General features: G+C 61.7%; 2 protein-coding genes across 3 annotated transcripts in view; both read right to left on the reverse strand.

Moving 5' to 3' along the window:
- Positions 1 to 714: 714 nt before the first annotated feature.
- On the reverse strand, positions 715 to 5,541 carry RPS19 (ribosomal protein S19). Of its 2 annotated transcripts, XM_077790732.2 has the most exons (6): positions 5,511 to 5,541; positions 5,337 to 5,407; positions 4,427 to 4,527; positions 1,974 to 2,157; positions 861 to 915; positions 715 to 772 (listed from the first exon to the last, which is right to left on the reverse strand). In XM_077790732.2, exons 2-6 carry the CDS (start codon positions 5,405 to 5,407, stop codon positions 746 to 748), a joined length of 438 nt encoding a protein of 145 aa, XP_077646858.1. In that variant the 5' UTR covers positions 5,511 to 5,541; the 3' UTR covers positions 715 to 745. The 2 variants fall into 2 exon arrangements, with proteins under 2 accessions (XP_077646858.1, XP_085420693.1); XM_085564567.1 differs by lacking the exons at positions 715 to 772; positions 861 to 915; positions 1,974 to 2,157 and adding an exon at positions 2,275 to 3,641.
- A 2,268-nt stretch (positions 5,542 to 7,809) lies between these two features.
- CIC (capicua transcriptional repressor) overlaps positions 7,810 to 17,142 on the reverse strand; it is a 34,191-nt gene continuing 24,858 nt past the window's right edge. The window contains 9 exon segments of the mRNA XM_085564534.1: positions 7,810 to 8,585; positions 10,534 to 10,665; positions 12,037 to 12,171; positions 12,243 to 12,394; positions 13,250 to 13,401; positions 13,492 to 13,787; positions 14,453 to 14,680; positions 15,692 to 15,860; positions 15,934 to 16,067. Coding sequence (XP_085420660.1) covers positions 8,341 to 8,585; positions 10,534 to 10,665; positions 12,037 to 12,171; positions 12,243 to 12,394; positions 13,250 to 13,401; positions 13,492 to 13,787; positions 14,453 to 14,680; positions 15,692 to 15,860; positions 15,934 to 16,067 — 1,643 coding nt within the window. The 3' untranslated portion in view covers positions 7,810 to 8,340.

The raw sequence follows: 17,142 nt of genomic DNA on the forward strand, positions 1-17,142 counted from the left end.
TTCTGTGAGGTAAAAATCACCAATTTTAGGGCCAAAATGGTTTTTCTAACAGAAAGGCATTATGTTCTGAGGCAAACCTCTACTTTTACTGAATAAACCTGATTTTCACTGATTCTGTGAGGTAAAAATCACCAGTTTTAGGGCCAAATTGTATTTTTTTACACAAACCCATCATCTTCTGAGGCAAACCCTTTTTTTTTACTGAGGGAAAACCTGATTTTCACTGATTCTGTGAGGTAAAAATCACTTTTCTGAGGGGAAATTTTAAGTGGTTTAGACCCAAAATCCCACGTGAAACCCAAAAAAAAATTCCACGTTTTCCACTTTTAAATGTGTTTTCAGCCCAGACGTGGCCCCTTCACCTGTAAAATTTGCTGCTAAAAATTGACACTTTTGGACAAAAATTGGCTCCTCTTTTTCCCGCAATTTTTTGCTCTTTTCACTGCAATTTGTTTTACTTTTTGTTGCAATTTTTCTTATTGTCACTGCAATTTTTTTCTCATTTTACCGCAATTTTTTGCATTTTTCTGCTCTTTTCACTGCGAATTTTTCCTCTTTTTCTGCAATTTTCTGCTCTTTTCACTGCATTTTTTTTTCCTCAGTGCAGCTTCTCCCACAAATTCAGGATTCCTTGTCCCGTTTTGGGGCGCTTTTCAGCATTTCCCCCCCAGTTTAACCAATTTTGGGTGGTTTTTCCTCAAAAAAACACTCAAATTTTGGAGGCTGAAATGATTTATTGGCTCCCTCAGTGCTTCTTGCTGGCGGCGGCGACCTGGGGGAGGAAAAATGGGGGGAAATGGGTTAAAATGAGCCGAATTTGGCTGAATTTGAGGTAAAATTTTGGGAAACTGGGGACTCACCTGCCCGGCGATGCGATCCAGGTCCCGCTGCCCCTGCGGGGTCAGCTTGCGGCCCCTGGGTGGGAAAAATGGGAAAAAATGGGAAAAAACGGGGGAAAATGGGAAAAAATGGGGGGAAAATGGGAAAAAATGGGGGAAAATGGGGGAAAAATGGGGGGGAAATGGGAAAAAATGGGGGAAAATGGGGGAAAAATGGGGGAAAATGGGAAAAAATGGTAAAAAATGAAAGGGAAATGGGTAAGAATGGGAGGAAATGGGAAAAATGTGGGAAAATGGGAAAAAATGGAAGGGAAATGGGTAAGAAAGGGGGGAAATGGGAAAAATAGGGGTAAAGGGATAAAAATGGGGGGAAAATGGGAAAAATTGTGTAAAAATAGCAAAAAATGGGGGGAAGATAGGGGAAAGGGTGAAAATGAGGGATAAGGGGATAAAATGAGGTGAAAACAAAGAAAAAATAGGAGGAAAGGGTAAAAGTGGGAAAAATGGGAAATAATGGGGGGAAAGGGCAAAAAAATAGAATAAACATAGCAAAAATGGGGTAAAAAATATAAAAATGGGATAAAAATGGGGTAAAATCAGCAAAAACTCAAAGGGAACAAAATCAACCAAAACCACCCAAAAGAGCCGACCCAAGAAACACCCAAACCCCATAATCCCCGTTTTTCACCCAAAACTGACCCAAAATCCCCGTTTTTTACCCCAAATCCCCGTTTTTTCCCCAAAATCCCAGTTTTTCACCCCAAAATTCCCAGTTTTTTCCCCAAATCCCCATTTTTCTCTCCAAATTGACCCATCCTGGTCCTTCTCCACCATTTTGAGCTCTAGGTGGACCCCATAAACCAAAACCCCCCCAAATCCCCATTTTTCACCCCAAACTGCCCCTAAATCCTTATTTTTCACTCCAAACCCCCCCCATTTTTCCCCCAAATCTCCATTTTTCACCCCAAACCCCCCGTTTCACCCCAAAATCCCCCTTCTGCTCCCCAAATCGACCCATCCTTGTCCTTCCCCACCACCCGCCGAGAACCGGACACCGTCAACCCCCAAACTGCCCATTCTTCACCCCAAACCCCGTTTTTTTCCCAAAACGGCCGTTTTTCAGCCCAAACTGACCCGTCCTGGTCCTTCTCCACCACCTTGAGCGCCTCCAGCGCCTGCAGCACGCGCCGGGCCACGGCGCCGGAGCCGCGGCTGAAGTGGCTGGGCCGGACGCCGCGGCGCTGCCGGCCGCCGTACACCTTGGCCATGGAGCCCACGCCCGCCCCGCCACGCAGGTACAGGTGACGCGCCGTGGAGGCTGCGGAACACGCCAAGGACATGTGAGAGACATGTGAGGGACCCCCGGGTCATCACAGAGCCCGCCCCGCCACGCAGGTACAGGTGACGCGCCGTGGAGGCTGCGGAACACGCCAAGGACACGTCAAGGACATGTGAGAGACCCCCGGGTGATCACAGAGCCCGCCCCGCCACGCAGGTACAGGTGACGCGCCGTGGAGGCTGCGGAACACGCCACGGACACGTCAATGACATGTGAGGGACGCCTGGGTGATCACAGAGCCCGCCACGCAGGTACAGGTGACGCGCTGTGGAGGCTGCGGGACACGCCAGGAACATGTGACAGACATGTGAGAGACCCCCGGGTGATCACAGAGCCCGCCCCGCCACGCAGGTACAGGTGACGCGCCGTGGAGGCTGCGGAACACGCCAAGGACACGTCAGGGACATGTGAGAGACCCCCGGGTGATCACAGAGCCCGCCCCGCCACGCAGGTACAGGTGACGCGCCGTGGAGGCTGCAGAACACGTCAAGGACATGTGAGGGACCCCCGGGCGATCACAGAGCCCGCCCCGCCACGCAGGTACAGGTGACGCGCCGTGGAGGCTGCGGAACACGCCAGGAACATGTGAGAGACATGTGAGAGACCCCCGGGCGATCACAGAGCCCGCCCCGCCACGCAGGTACAGGTGACGCGCCGTGGAGGCTGCGGAACATGCCAGGAACACGCCAAGGACATGTGAGGGACCCCCGGGTGATCACAGAGCCCGCCCCGCCACGCAGGTACAGGTGACGCGCCGTGGAGGCTGCGGGACACGCCAAGGACACGTGAGGGACATGTGAGAGACCCCCGGGTGATCACAGAGCCCGCCCCGCCACGCAGGTACAGGTGACGCGCCGTGGAGGCTGCGGAACATGCCAGGAACACGCCAAGGACATGTGAGGGACCCCCGGGTGATCACAGAGCCCGCCCCGCCACGCAGGTACAGGTGACGCGCCGTGGAGGCTGCGGAACACGCCAAGGACATGTGAGAGACATGTGAGAGACCCCCGGGTGATCACAGAGCCCGCCCCGCCACGCAGGTACAGGTGACGCGCCGTGGAGGCTGCGGAACACGCCAGGAACATGTGAGAGACATGTGAGAGACCCCCGGGCGATCACAGAGCCCGCCCCGCCACGCAGGTACAGGTGACGCGCCGTGGAGGCTGCGGAACATGCCAGGAACACGCCAAGGACATGTGAGGGACCCCCGGGTGATCACAGAGCCCGCCCCGCCACGCAGGTACAGGTGACGCGCCGTGGAGGCTGCGGGACACGCCAAGGACACGTGAGGGACATGTGAGAGACCCCCGGGTGATCACAGAGCCCGCCCCGCCACGCAGGTACAGGTGACGCGCCGTGGAGGCTGCGGAACATGCCAGGAACACGCCAAGGACATGTGAGGGACCCCCGGGTGATCACAGAGCCCGCCCCGCCACGCAGGTACAGGTGACGCGCCGTGGAGGCTGCGGAACACGCCAAGGACACGTCAAGGACACGTGGGACAGGCACCGGTCGGTATCCCGGTACCCCAGTTGGTGTCCCGGTACCGGTACCCCGGTCGGTATCCCGGTATCCCGGTGGATATCCGGGTTGGTATCCCAGTCGTTATCCCGGCCGTTATCCCGGTATCCCGGTCGGTATCCCGGTCCCAGTCGATATCCCGGTCGTTATCCCGGTCGGTATCCCAGTCATTATCCCGGTCTCCCGGTCATTATCCTGATCTCCCGGTCAGTATCCCAGTTGATATCCCGGTCGGTATCCCGGTATCCCAGCCGTTATCCCGGCCGTTATCCCAGTCTCCCGGCCGTTATCCCAGTCGTTATCCCGGCCGTTATCCCGGTATCCCGGTCATTATCCCGGCCGTTATCCCGGCCGTTATCCCGGTATCCCAGCCGTTATCCCAGTCTCCCGGCCGTTATCCCAGTCGTTATCCCGGCCGTTATCCCGGTATCCCGGCCGTTATCCCGTCCGTTATCCCAGTCTCCCGGCCGTTATCCCAGCCGTTATCCCGGTATCCTGGCCGTTATCCCGTCCGTTATCCCAGTCTCCCGGCCGTTATCCCAGCCGTTATCCCAGCCGTTATCCCAGCCGTTATCCCGGTATCCCGGTCGTTATCCCGGTCGGTATCCCAGTCGGTATCCCAGTCTCCCGGCCGTTATCCCGGCCGTTATCCCGGTCGTTATCCCGGTATCCCAGTCGTTATCCCGGCCGTTATCCCAGCCGTTATCCCGGTCCCGGCCCCGCTGACCTGCCCGCGTGTAGAACCAGTTCTCGTCGTACGGCGCCAGCTCCTTGTGCTTGGCCAACTTCACCGTGTCCGCCCAGTCCGGCACCTTCAGCTTCCCGGACCTGCACCGGGAACCGGGAGTGGCACCGGGAACCGGGGAAAGGGAACCGGGAACGGGACCGGGACCGGGGAATGGGGAACGGGACCGGGAACGGGACCGGGAACGGGGAATGGGGAGTGGGAACCGGAACCGGGAATGGGACCGGGAACGGGACCGGGAACGGGGAGTGGGAACCGGGAATGGGGAATGGGAACGGGAATGGGGAAAGGGAACCGGGAATGGGAACCGGGAATGGGGAAAGGGAACGGGGAGTGGGAACCGGAACCGGGAATGGGAACGGGGAGTGGGAACCGGGAACGGGAACCGGGAATGGGGAAAGGGAACCGGGAACCGGGGAATGGGAACCGGAACCGGGACCGGGAACCGGCGGTGGGAACCGGGACCGGGAACCGGGAGTGGGGAAAGGGAACCAGGACCGGAAATGGGAACGGGACCGGGAATGGCAACCGGGACTGGAAACCGGGAATGGGAACCGGGGATGGGAATGGGAACCGGGAGTGGGAACCGGGAACGGGGAATGGAAACCGGGACCGGGAACTGGGAATGGGAACGGGAATGGAACCGGGAACAGGGATGGAACCAGGAATGGGAACCGGGAATGGGACCAGGACCAGCACCGGGAACGGGACCAGGAATGGGAACCGGAACCGGGAACCGAGCATGGAACCGAACCGGGGATGGGACACGGCAGCGGCAGCAGCACCGCCCGCCCCTCGGCGGTCCCTCCGCTCCGTGCCCGGTCCCTCCCGGTCCCTCCGCTCCGTGCCCGGTCCCTCCCGGTCCCTCCCGGTTCCCCCCGGTCCCGCTCACTTCTTCAGGAACGCCGCCAGCGCCCTGACGAACTCCTGCTGGTTCACGTCCTTCACCGTCACGCCGGGCATCTGCGGGGACACGCGCGGGGTCACTCCCGGCCCGCTTTTCCCCGTTTTTCCCCGTTTTTTCCCGTTTTTTCCCCGTTTCTCCCGGCCCCGCTCCCGCCCCGACCTCGCCGCCGCCGCCGCCGCCGGAAGAGGCCGAGCACGGGGCCGCCCGCGCAGCCTGCAGGGGCAAACCTCGCGAGATTTCCCCCCCGCAGCCAATCAGCGCCGGCGAGATCACGCGCCGACCAATCGGCGGGGAGATGGGCGGGGCCGCCGGTGAGTGGTGCGGCCCCCCCCCCCGTGTTGGGAATGGTTCGGTCCGCGTGGCCCCGCCCCTCTAAGGGAACGGCGGCTTCTGATTGGTGGAGCCGGTTCTGGAGGCTCCGCCCACCAGGGGGTCCCGGAATGTCCCCAGAGGGTCCCAAAATGTCCCCAAAGGGTCACAAAATGCCCCCAAATTGTCCCAAAATGTCCCCAAATTGTCCCCAGAGGGTCCCAAAATGTCCCCAAGGTCCTGGGACAGCCCAAAATGTCCCCAAAGGGTCACAAAATGCCCCCAAATTGTCCCAAAATGTCCCAAATTGTCCCAAAATGTCCCCAAATTGTCCCCAGAGGGTCCCAAAATGTCCCCAAGGTCCCGGGACAGCCCAAAATGTCCCCAAATTGCCCCAAAATGTCCCCAAAGGGTCCCAAAATGTCACCAAATTGTCCCAAAATGTCCCCAAATTGTCCCCAGAGGGTCCCAAAATGTCCCCAAGGTCCTGGGACAGCCCAAAATGTCCCCAAAGGGTCTCAAAATGTCCCCAAAGGGTCCCAAAATGTCCCCAAATTGTCCCAAAATGTCCCCAAAATGTCCCCAGAGGGTCCCAAAATGTCCCCAAGGTCCTGGGACAGCCCAAAATGTCCCCAAAGGGTCTCAAAATGTCCCAAAAATGTCCCCAAGGTCCTGGGACAGCCCAAAATGTCCCCAAAGGATCCCAAAATGTCCCCAAGGTGTCCCCAGAGTGCCCCCAAGGGGTCCAAAATGTCCAAAAATGTCCCCAGGGTGTCCCCGTGACCCCCCAGAGGTGTCCCCAAGGTGTCCCAGTGTCCCCAGAGTGTCCCCAGGGTGTCCCCCTGTCCCTGGGCCACCCCCAAGGTGTCCCCAGGGTGTCCCCAGGGTGTCCCCAAGGTGTCCCAATGTCCCCCTGGTGTCCCCAAAGTGTCTCCCGAGTGTCCCCATGTCCCTGTGCCACCCCTGGATGTCCCCGGGGTGTCCCCAAAGTGTCCCAGAGGTGTCCCCAACATGTCCCAGTGTCCCTGTGCCATCCCTGTGGTGTCCCCAAAGGCCCGGTGCCACCCCCAGAGTGTCCCCAAGGTGTCCCAGTGTCCCCCCAATGTCCCCGAGGTGTCCCTGTGACCCCCCAATGTCCCCGAGGTGTCCCTGTGACCCCACAGTGTCCCCAAAGTGTCGCCATGTCCCTGGGCCACCCCCAAGGTGTCCCCAAAGTGTCCCCAAGGTGTCCCAGTGTCCCCAGAGTGACCCAGTGCCATCCTCGGATGTCCCCAAGGTGTCCCAATGTCCCGCCAATGTCCCCAAGGGATCCCCAAGGTGTCTCAATGTCCCTGGGCCACCCCCAAGGTGTCCCCAGCGTGTCCCCAGGGTGTCCCAATGTCCCCCCAGTGTCCCCCCAATGTCCCCTTGGGGTCCCCAAGGTGTCCCAGCGTCCCCAGTGTGTCCCCAAGGTGTCCCAATGTCCCCCCAGTGTCCCCAAAGTGTCGCCATGTCCCTGGGCCACCCCCAAGGTGTCCCCAGGGTGTCCCGGTGACCCCCCAGAGTGTCCCCAAGTGTCCCAGTGTCACCCCAGGGTGTCCCCAAGGTGTCCCAATGTCCCCCCAATGTCCCCAAGGGGTCCCCAAGGTGTCCCCAGTGTCCCCAAGGTGTCTCAATGTCCCTGGGCCACCCCCAAGGTGTCCCCAGCGTGTCCCCAGAGTGTCCGAATGTCCCCCCAGTGTCCCCCCAATGTCCCCGAGGTGTCCCCAGGGTGTCCCAGCGTCCCCAGTGTGTCCCCAGGGTGTCCCAGTGTCCCCCCAATGTCCCCGAGGTGTCCCCAAGGTGTCCCCAAGGTGTCCCAGTGTCCCCCCAGTGTCCCTGAGGTGTCCCTGGGGTGTCCCCAGGGTGTCCCAGTGTCCCCCCAATGTCCCCGAGGTGTCCCCAAGGTGTCCCCAAGGTGTCCCAGTGTCCCCCCAGTGTCCCCTCGGTGTCCCCAAGGTGTCCCAGCGTCCCCTTGGTGTCCCCAGGGTGTCCCAGTGCCACCCCCGGATGTCCCCAAGGCGTCCCCAGCTGCTGCCACCTCCCTGTCCCTTTAAGAAGGGGGCGTGTCCCACCCAAACCCCGCCCCCTCCCCTCCAGCCAATCACGGACGGCGACACAAACGAGGGGCGGAGCTCCAAAGATTTCCCCTTTGTTAAAACGGTCACGTGACCCCGCCCGGCCCCACCCGCGGGGAAAAGGGGCGTGGCCACCAGGGGGCGTGGCCACAAAAGGGGCGTGGCCACCAAGGGGGCGTGGCCACCCAAGGGGTGTGGCCACGCAAAGGGGCGTGGCCACCAAATGGGGTGTGGCCACCCAGGGGAGTGGTCACCCAAAAGGGGCGTGGCCACCAAATGGGGTGTGGCCACCCAAGGGGCGTGACCACACAAAGGGGGCGTGGTCACAGAAGGGGCGTGGACACCCAAAGGGGCGTGGCCACCAAAGGGGGAGTGTCCACCCAAGGGGTGTGGCCACCCCAAGGGGCGTGGTCACGCAAAGGGGCGTGGCCACCCAATGGGGGTGTGACCACAAGGGGCGTGGTCACGCAAGGGGGCGTGGCCACCCCAGGGGCATGGTCACTCAAGGGGGCGTGGTCACGCAAAGGGGGCGTGGTCACGCAAAGGGGGCGTGGCCACCCCCAGGGGGCGTGGCCTGGGCGGGCTCAGCGCGCCCCGCCCGCGGGGGGCTCGGGGGGCGTGGCCTCGGCGGAGGGGGCGGGGTCAGGGCCGGAGGGGGGCGGGGCCTCGGCGGAGGGGGCGGGGCCGTCGGGCTCGGGGGGCGGGGCCGGGTCGGTGGGCGTGGCCGCCTGCATGATCTTCTGGCGCACCTCGCGGATCTTGAGCTGCAGGCAGAGCTTGGTGGGGAAGATGTCGGCGAAGCGCGCCTGGAACGCCGCCGTGGCCTGGGCTGCCGCGGGGACATTCGGGAGGTTTGGGGACACGTCGGGACATTCGGGAGGTTTGGGGACAATTCGGGGACATTCGGGAGGTTTGGGGACACGTCAGGGCGGTTGGGGACAAGTCGGGACAATTCAGGGACAATTCGGGGACGTCTGGGGACAATTTGGGGATGTTTGGGGACAATTTGGGACAAGTCAGGGAGGTTTGGGGACAATTCAGGGACAATTTGGGATGTTTGGGGACATTTGAGGACAATTCGGGGACATTTGGGGACAATTTGGGATGTTTGGGGACATTTGAGGACAATTCGGGGACATTTGGGGACAATTTGGGATGTTTGGGGACAATTTGGGACAATTTGGGACAATTCGGGGACAATTTGGGATGTTTGGGGACAATTTGGGACACGTCGGGACAATTTGGGGACATTCGGGATGTTTGGGGACACGTTGGGACAGTTGGGGACAATTCGGGGACAATTCGGGGAGGTTTGGGGACAAGTTGGGACAATTTGGGACGTTTGGGGACAATTCGGGGACGTTGGGGACAATTCAGGGACAATTTGGGGTGTTTGGGGATAATTCAGGACAATTCAGGGACATTTGGGGACAATTTGGGACAATTTGGGACAATTCAGGACTTTTGGGGACAATTTGGGGACGTTCGGGGATATTTGGGGCAATTTGGGGACATTTCGGGACAATTCGGGGACAATTTGGGACAATTTGGGACAATTTGGGACAATTCGGGACAATTTGGGACAATTCAGGACTTTTGGGGACAATTTGGGGACGTTCGGGGATATTTGGGGCAATTTGGGGACATTTCGGGTCAGTTTGGGAGGATTTAGGGACACTCAGGGGACACCTGGGGCCAATTTGGGGCAATTTCGGGACATTTGGGGGAAGTTGGGGACACTCGGGGACATTTGGGGACAATTTAAGAACATCAGGGAACGTTGGGGACATTTCGGAATTTCAGGACAATTTCGGGATAATTTTGGGATAATTTTGGGATAATTTTGGGGTGATTTTGGGGTGATTTTAGGGCACCTCAGGGATAACTCCAGGCTGAGTTCGGGGAGATTTTTGGGTGATTTCGGGGAGATTTTGGAGCCGATTTCGGGGTGATTTTGGGGTTATTTTGGGGTGATTCTGGGGCCGATTTCTGGCTGATTTTTGGGGTGATTTCAGGGCCAATTTTGGGGTAAATTTTGGGGTTATTTCAGGGTGATTTTGGGGCCGATTATGGGGTGATTTTTGGGTGATTCCAGGCTGATTTCGGGGTGATTTCAGACTGATTTTGGGGTGATTTTGGGGTGATTTCAGGCTGATTTCAGGTTGATTTTTGGGGTGATTTCAGACTGATTTTGGGGTGATTTTGGGGTGATTTCAGGCTGACTTTCGGGGTGCTCCAGGCTGATTTTTGGGTGATTTCAGGCTAATTTTGGGGTGATTTTGGACTGATTTTGGGGTGATTTTCGGTCTGATTTCAGACTGATTTCAGGCTGATTTCGGGCTGATTTCGGTCTGATTTTGGGGTGATTTTTGGGTGATTTCAGGCTAATTTTGGTCTGATTTTGGGCTGATTTCGGTCTGATTTTGGGCTGATTTCGGTCTGATTTTGGGCTGATTTCAGCCTGATTTCAGGCTGATTTCGGGCCGATTTCAGGCTATTTTCGGCCTGATTTCGGGCCTATTTCGGTCTGATTTTGGGCCGATTTCGGGCTGATTTTGGGCTGATTTCAGGCTATTTTCGGGCTGATTTCAGGCTATTTTCGGGCCGATTTCGGGCCTATTTCGGGCCGATTTCGGGCTGATTTTGGGCCGATTTCGGGCTGATTTCGGGCTGATTTTGGGCCGATTTGGGTCTGATTTTGGGCCGATTTCGGGCTGATTTTGGGCTGATTTCAGGCTATTTTCGGGCCGATTTCGGGTGCTTTCGGGGCGGCTCACCCGACGGGAAGAAGCCGTGCTCCTGGAAGAGCTGCATGACGAGGGCGCGGCGCTGGTCCAGCGTGCGGCGCAGCGACGAGAACGGCACCTTGTCGTACTCCAGCTCCCCCAGCACGTCCTCGCCCTCCCCCCCTGCGCCACGGGGGGCTCAGGGGGCGCCCCGACACCGGGACCCCCCCGGCCCCGCCCCCCGCGCGGGGACCCCCAAACCCGGCCAAAAACCCCGATCCTGGGGACCCAAAACCCCAAATCCCACCAAAAACCCCAATCCTGGAGACCCCAGCCCCAAACCCCACCACAAACCCCAATTTTGGGGTCCCAAAACCCCAAATCCTGCCACAAACCCCAATTTTGGGGTCCCAAAACCCCAAATCCTGCCACAAACCCCAATCCTGGAGACCCCAGCCCCAAACCCCGCCACAAACCCCGATCCTGGGGACCCAAAACCCCAATCCAGGCCAAAAACCCCAATTTTGGGGTGCCAAAACCCCAAATCCCTGCCAAAAACTCCAATTTTGGGGTGCCAAAACCCCAAATTGCGCCAAAAACCCCAATTTTGGGGTCCCAAAACCTCAAATCCTGACCCCAAACCCCAATCCTGGGGTCCCCCAGCCCCAATTTCAAGCCCCAAGCCCAAATTTTGGGGTCCCCCAACCCCAAACCCCAGCCACAAACCCCAATCCTGGGGACCCCAGCCCCAAATCCCCACCAAAAACTCCAATTTTGGGGTCCCAAACCCCCAAATCCCTGCAAAAAACTCCAATTCTGGGTCCCAAAACCCCAAATCCCAGCCCCAAACCCCAATCCAGGCCCCCCACCCAGACTTGGGGTCCCCCAGCCCCAATTTCAAGCCCCAAGCCCAAATTTTGGGGTCCTTCCCCCCTAAATCCAGCTCCCCCGCCCCCATTTTGTGGTGCCCCAGCCCCAGTTCCAGCCCCTCCCCCACCCCATTTCGGGTCTCCCCTCCCCCACCTGGCCGGTCGAAGGTGAAGATCTCCCCCCCCAGCCCCTCCCCCACCCCATTTCGGGTCTCCCCTCCCCCACCTGGCCTGTCGAAGGTGAAGATCTCCCCCCCCAGCCCCTCCCCCACCCAATTTCGGGCTCCCCTCCCCCACCTGGCCGGTCGAAGGTGAAGATCTCCCCCAGCCCCTCCCCCAGCCCCTCCCCCACCCGGATTTGGGGTCTCCCCTCCCCCACCTGGCCGGTCCAAGGTGAATATCTCCCCCCCAGCCCCTCCCCCAGCCCCTCCCCCACCCCAATCGGGTCTCCCCTCCCCCACCTGGCCGGTCGAAGGTGAAGATCTCCCCCCCCAGCCCCTCCCCCACCCCAATCGGGTCTCCCCTCCCCCACCTGGCCGGTCGAAGGTGAAGATCTCCCCCAGCCCCTCCCCCAGCCCCTCCCCCACCCCATTTCGGGCTCCCCTCCCCCACCTGGCCGGTCGAAGGTGAAGATCTCCCCCCCCAGCCCCTCCCCCACCCCATTTCGGGGTCTCCCCTCCCCCACCTGGCCGGTCGAAGGTGAAGATCTCCCCCTCGCACTTGGCGCTCTTGGGGGTCGTGGGCTCGGAGCCGCAGCTCGAGCGGCGCCGCAGCTTCGCCCGCTTGGGGGAGGAGGGGTCGTCCCCGGGGGGCTCCGGCTCTGCGGGGTCACGCCGGGGTCACGCCGGGGTCACGCCGGGGTCACCCCGGGGTCAGCGGGTCGGGGGTCACCTGCGGAGTTCTTGCGCTTCTTGCGGTAACTGCCCAGGATGGTGCGGGGGGAGGTGGCCAGGGCCTGCAGGGTGGGGGAGGGGAGCACCTCCTCGGGCCGGAACTCGGGCAGCTCCGCGAAGCGCTCCTCGAAATCCACCTCGGAGAGCACCCTGAGGGACCCGGAACCCGCCAAAGTCACCCCAAAAACCCGCCAAAGTCACCCCAAAAACCTCCCCAAAAACCTCCCAAAGTCACCCCAAAAACCTCCCAAAGTCACCCCAAAAACATCCCCCAAAATATCCCAAAGTCACCCCAAAAATATCCCCCAAAATGTCCCAAAGTCACCCCAAAAACCTCCCCCAAAACCCACCAAAGTCACCCCAAAAACCCGCCAAAGTCACCCCAAAAACCCGCCAAAGTCACCCCAAAAACCTCCCCGAAAATATCCCAAAGTCACGCCAAAAACCTCCCCCAAAACCTCCCAAAATCACCCCAAAAACCTCCCCCAAAACCCACCAAAGTCACTCCAAAAACCTCCCCCAAAATATCCCAAAGTCACCCCAAAAACCTCCCCCAAAATATCCCAAAGTCACCCCAAAAACCTCCCCCAAAATATCCCCAAAAATATCCCAAAGTCGCCCCAAAAACCTCCCCCAAAATATCCCAAAGTCACCCCAAAAACCTCCCCCAAAATATCCCCAAAACATCCCAAAATCACCCCAAAAACCTCCCCAAAAACCTCCCAAAGTCACCCCAAAAACCTCCCCCAGAATCCCCCAAAGTCACCCCCAAAACCCACCAAAGTCACCCCAAAAACCTCCCCCAAAATATCCCCAAAACATCCCAAAATCACCCCAAAAACATCCCCAAAAATACCCGGCCGACCACGCCCACCCAGACCCCGCCCCCTTGTCAAACCACGCCCACCCAAGCCCCGCCCCTTCCCGGCCCCGCCCCCTTTCAGGCCCCGCCCCTTTCCGGCCCCGCCCATTTCAGGCCCCGCCCCTTCCGGCCCCGCCCCGGACCTGTCCACGGAGTCGAAGGTTTTTTTCAGGGGCGGGGGGCGGAGCTTCGCCTTCTTGGCCCCGCCCTCGGCGGGGGGCGGGGAGGGGGCGGAGCAGGAGGGGGAGGGGCCGGCGGGGGGCGGGGCCTCGGGGGGCGGGGCCCAGCGCTCGGCCTGGGGGGGGGAGGGGAGAGGCAATAAACGCGGTTAATTAGCGAATTAACAGCCGAGTTAATGAGCGGGGGGAGGGGGAGGGGCACTCACCGCGTCGGGGGGGGCGGGGCTGGGCGGCCCCTCCCCCAGCGGCTCCCGCTGGCTCCAGGGCTCGGCGCTGGGGGGGGAGGGGGGCGGGGGAGGGGCGGCGGCGGGGGCGGGGGGGGAGGGGGGAGGAGGGGGAGGGGAGGCAGGGGGGGCGGGGCCGGGGGGAGGGGCGGGGTCGGGCGGAGGGGGGCGGGGCGCGGCCTCCCCTCCCCCCACCGGGATGGTGGCCAGGGCGGCCTTCACCTTCTGGGGGGGCTTCGGGGGGGGGCGGGGCGGCCGGGGGGGGAAGGGCAGGGGGGCTGCGGGCAGAGCGAGGGGGCGGGGCCGGCGTCAGGCCACGCCCCCTCGTTTGCATGGCGACACCACTCCTCATAACCCTCATTAGCATAGCCACGCCCACCCCCGCACAGCCACGCATGCTTTGCAAGCCACGCCCCTTTAAAAGGGCCACGCCTACCACAAAGCCCCTCCCCCTCATTAGCCCCGCCTCCAAAGCCCCTCCCCCTTCAAAGCCACCCCTGAGGCCCCGCCCACCATAGCCCCGCCCACTCTGTAGCCCCACCCCCAAACCCCACCCAGAAAAGCCCCTCCCCCTCATTAGCCCCGCCCCCAAAGCCCCTCCCCACAAAGCCCCTCCCCCTTCAAAGCCACCCCTGAGACCCCGCCCCTCTGAAGCCCCGCCCCAAGCCCCTCCCCTCTATAGCCCCACCCCCTGTAGCCCCTCCCCCTCTGTAACCCCGCCCCCACAGCCCCTCCCCCCGAAGCCCCTCCCCCTTCAAAGCCACCCCTGAGGCCCCTCCCCCTCTGTAGCCCCTCCCCCTCTGTAACCCCGCCCCCAAAGCCCCTCCCCCCGAAGCCCCTCCCCCTTCAAAGCCACCCCTGAGGCCCCGCCCCCTCTGTAGCCCCTCCCCCTTTTAAGCCCCGCCCCCTCAAGCCCCGCCCCCTCAAGCCCCGCCCCCTTTACCTGCAGCCCCCAGGGCGGGGGTGGGGGCGGGGCCGGCCTTGGGCAGGAGGGGCGGGGCCGGGGGGGCGGAGCCAGCCACGCTGTAGACCAATCCGGGCGCGGGGGCGGGGCCGGGGCCGCCGGGGTAGATGGCGGCGAGGACGGGACCCCCCGAGCTGGGGGGGGGCAGCTGGGGGGGGGGCAGGGCCGAGACCCCCACGGGGGCGGGGCCCAGCAGCGACCCCTGGCCTGGGCGCAGAGATCCCAAAATCATCCCAAAATCGTCCCAAAATTATCCCAAAATTATCCTGAAATTATCCCAAAATCGTCCCAAAATCGTCCCGAAATCGTCCCGAAATCATCCCAAAATCGTCCCAAAATCATCCCGAAATCGTCCCAAAATCGTCCCGAAATCGTCCCAAAATTGTCCTCAAATCGTCCCAAAATTATCCCGAAATCGTCCCAAAATCGTCCCGAAATTGCCCAAAATCGTCCCGAAATTGCCCCGAAATTGTCCCAAAATCCCACCCAGGACACCCCCTGAGACCCCCCCCAGATCCCCTTCAGGACCCCCAAATCTCCCCAAAATCCCCCCGGTGACCCCGAACCCCCTCGAGTAACCACAACCCCCCCCGGGACCCCCAAATCCTCCCCAACCCCCCCCCAGAAGAACCAACACCCCAAAATTCCTCCCCAAATTCCCCCAGGACCCCCCAAACCCCTCCCAACCCCCCCAAATCCCCCCCATCCCCCACCAAGACCCCCAAATCCTCCCAAAATCCCCCAGTTGACCTCCAGACCTCCCCAGATTCCTCCCATCCCCCCCTGGGACCCCCAAATCCCCCCCAAACCCCCCCATCCCCCCCTGGGACCCCCAAATTCCCCTAAACCCCTCCCATCCCCCACAAATTCTCCCCAAAACCCCCCTGGACACCCAGACCCCCCCAAATCCCCCCATCCCCCCCCAGGACCCCCCCAAATCCCCCCATCCCCCCAAACCCTCCCTGGACCCCCAAATCCTCCCAAAATCCCCCCCAGGACCCCCAAATCCTCCCAAAATCCCCCCCAGGACCCCCAAATCCTCCCAAAATCCCCCCCAGGACCCCCCAAATCCCCCCAAAATCCCCCCCAGGACCCCCCAAATCCTCCCAAAATCCCCCAGTTGACCTCCAGACCTCCCCAAATTCCTCCCATCTCCCCCCGGGACCCCCAAACCCCCCCCAGGACCCCTCCCCCTCCTGCCGCCCCTCCCCCGCTCACCGGGCAGCAGGGCGGTGAAGCCGAGCACGGGGGGGGCGGGGGCGGGCGCGGGGGGAGGGGCGGGCTGCACGTAGGCGATGCGGGCGGGGGGCAGCAGCACCTTGGGGGGGGGAGGGGCGGCCGCCCCCGCCCCTCCCCCCGCGGGGGGCGCCGGGCTCAGCTGGATGATCTGTGGGGGGGGGAGGGGAGGGGTGAGAGCGGGGCGGGGGAGGGGCGCGGCGGGGCGGGGGAGGGGCACGCACCTTGCCGGGGGGAGGGGCGGCGCCGGGCGGGCCGAAGGGCGTCAGGGCGGGGCCGGGCGGGGCCACGGGCACCAGAACCTTCCCGGGCAGCAGCGGCGCGGGGGGAGGGGCCTGGCCCGGGGGGGAGGGCTGGGCTGGGGGAGGGGTCAGCCGTGGGCGGGGAGGCCGTGCCCCGCGAGGCGGGCACGCCCCCGGGAGGAGACCCCGCCCACAATCGGAGGCCACGCCCACAGAGACCCCGCCCACGAGGTGAGACCCCGCCCACAATTAGAAACACGCCCACAATTAGAGACCCCGCCCATACTTAGAGACCCCGCCCACAATTAGATACCACGCCCACAATTGGAGACCACGCCCACAGAGACCACGCCCACAAGGTGAGACCCCGCCCACAATTAGAGAACCAGCCCACAATTAGAGACCCCGCCCACAATTAGAAACCACGCCCACAAATCGGTGACCCCGCCCACAATTAGAGGCCACGCCCACAATTGGAGACCACGCCCAAAATCTGAGACCCCGCCCACAGAGACCCCACCCACAATCGGAGACCACGCCCACAATTAGAGACCACGCCCACAGAGACCCCACCCACAATCGGAGACCACGCCCACAATTAGAGACCACGCCCACAGAAACCCCTCCCACAACTAGACCCCGCCCACAATTAGAGACCCCGCCCACAATCAGAGACCCCAGCCACAATCGGAGACCCCGCCCACAATTAGAGATCACGCCCACAATTAGAGGCCACGCCCACAATTAAAGACCCCGCCCACAATTAGAGGCCACGCCCACAGAGACCCCGCCCACAATCGGAGACCCCGCCCACAAGCGGAGACCCCGACCCCAATTAGAGGCCACGCCCACAATCTGAGACCCCGCCCACATTCGGAGACCCCGCCCACAAGCGGAGACCCCGACCCCAATTAGAGGCCACGCCCACAATCTGAGACCCCGCCCACATTCGGAGACCCCGCCCACAGAGACCACGCCCAAAATATGAGACCCCGCCCACAGTTAGAGACCCCGCCCATAAGCGGAGACCACGCCCCAAAACGCAGGCCACGCCCCCGAGATGAGACCCCGCCCCCAATGAGAGACCCCTCCCCCAAGATGAGGCCCCTCCCCCACCCTGAGGCCCCGCCCACAGCTGGAGATCCCCTCCCCCAACCTGAAACCCCGCCCCATTCTAAAAGCCCCACCCCC

This window comes from Lonchura striata, chromosome 33, assembly GCF_050655825.1.
Source record: "Lonchura striata isolate lonStrDom1 chromosome 33, ASM5065582v1, whole genome shotgun sequence".
In the NCBI taxonomy this organism is placed as follows: domain Eukaryota; kingdom Metazoa; phylum Chordata; class Aves; order Passeriformes; family Estrildidae; genus Lonchura; species Lonchura striata.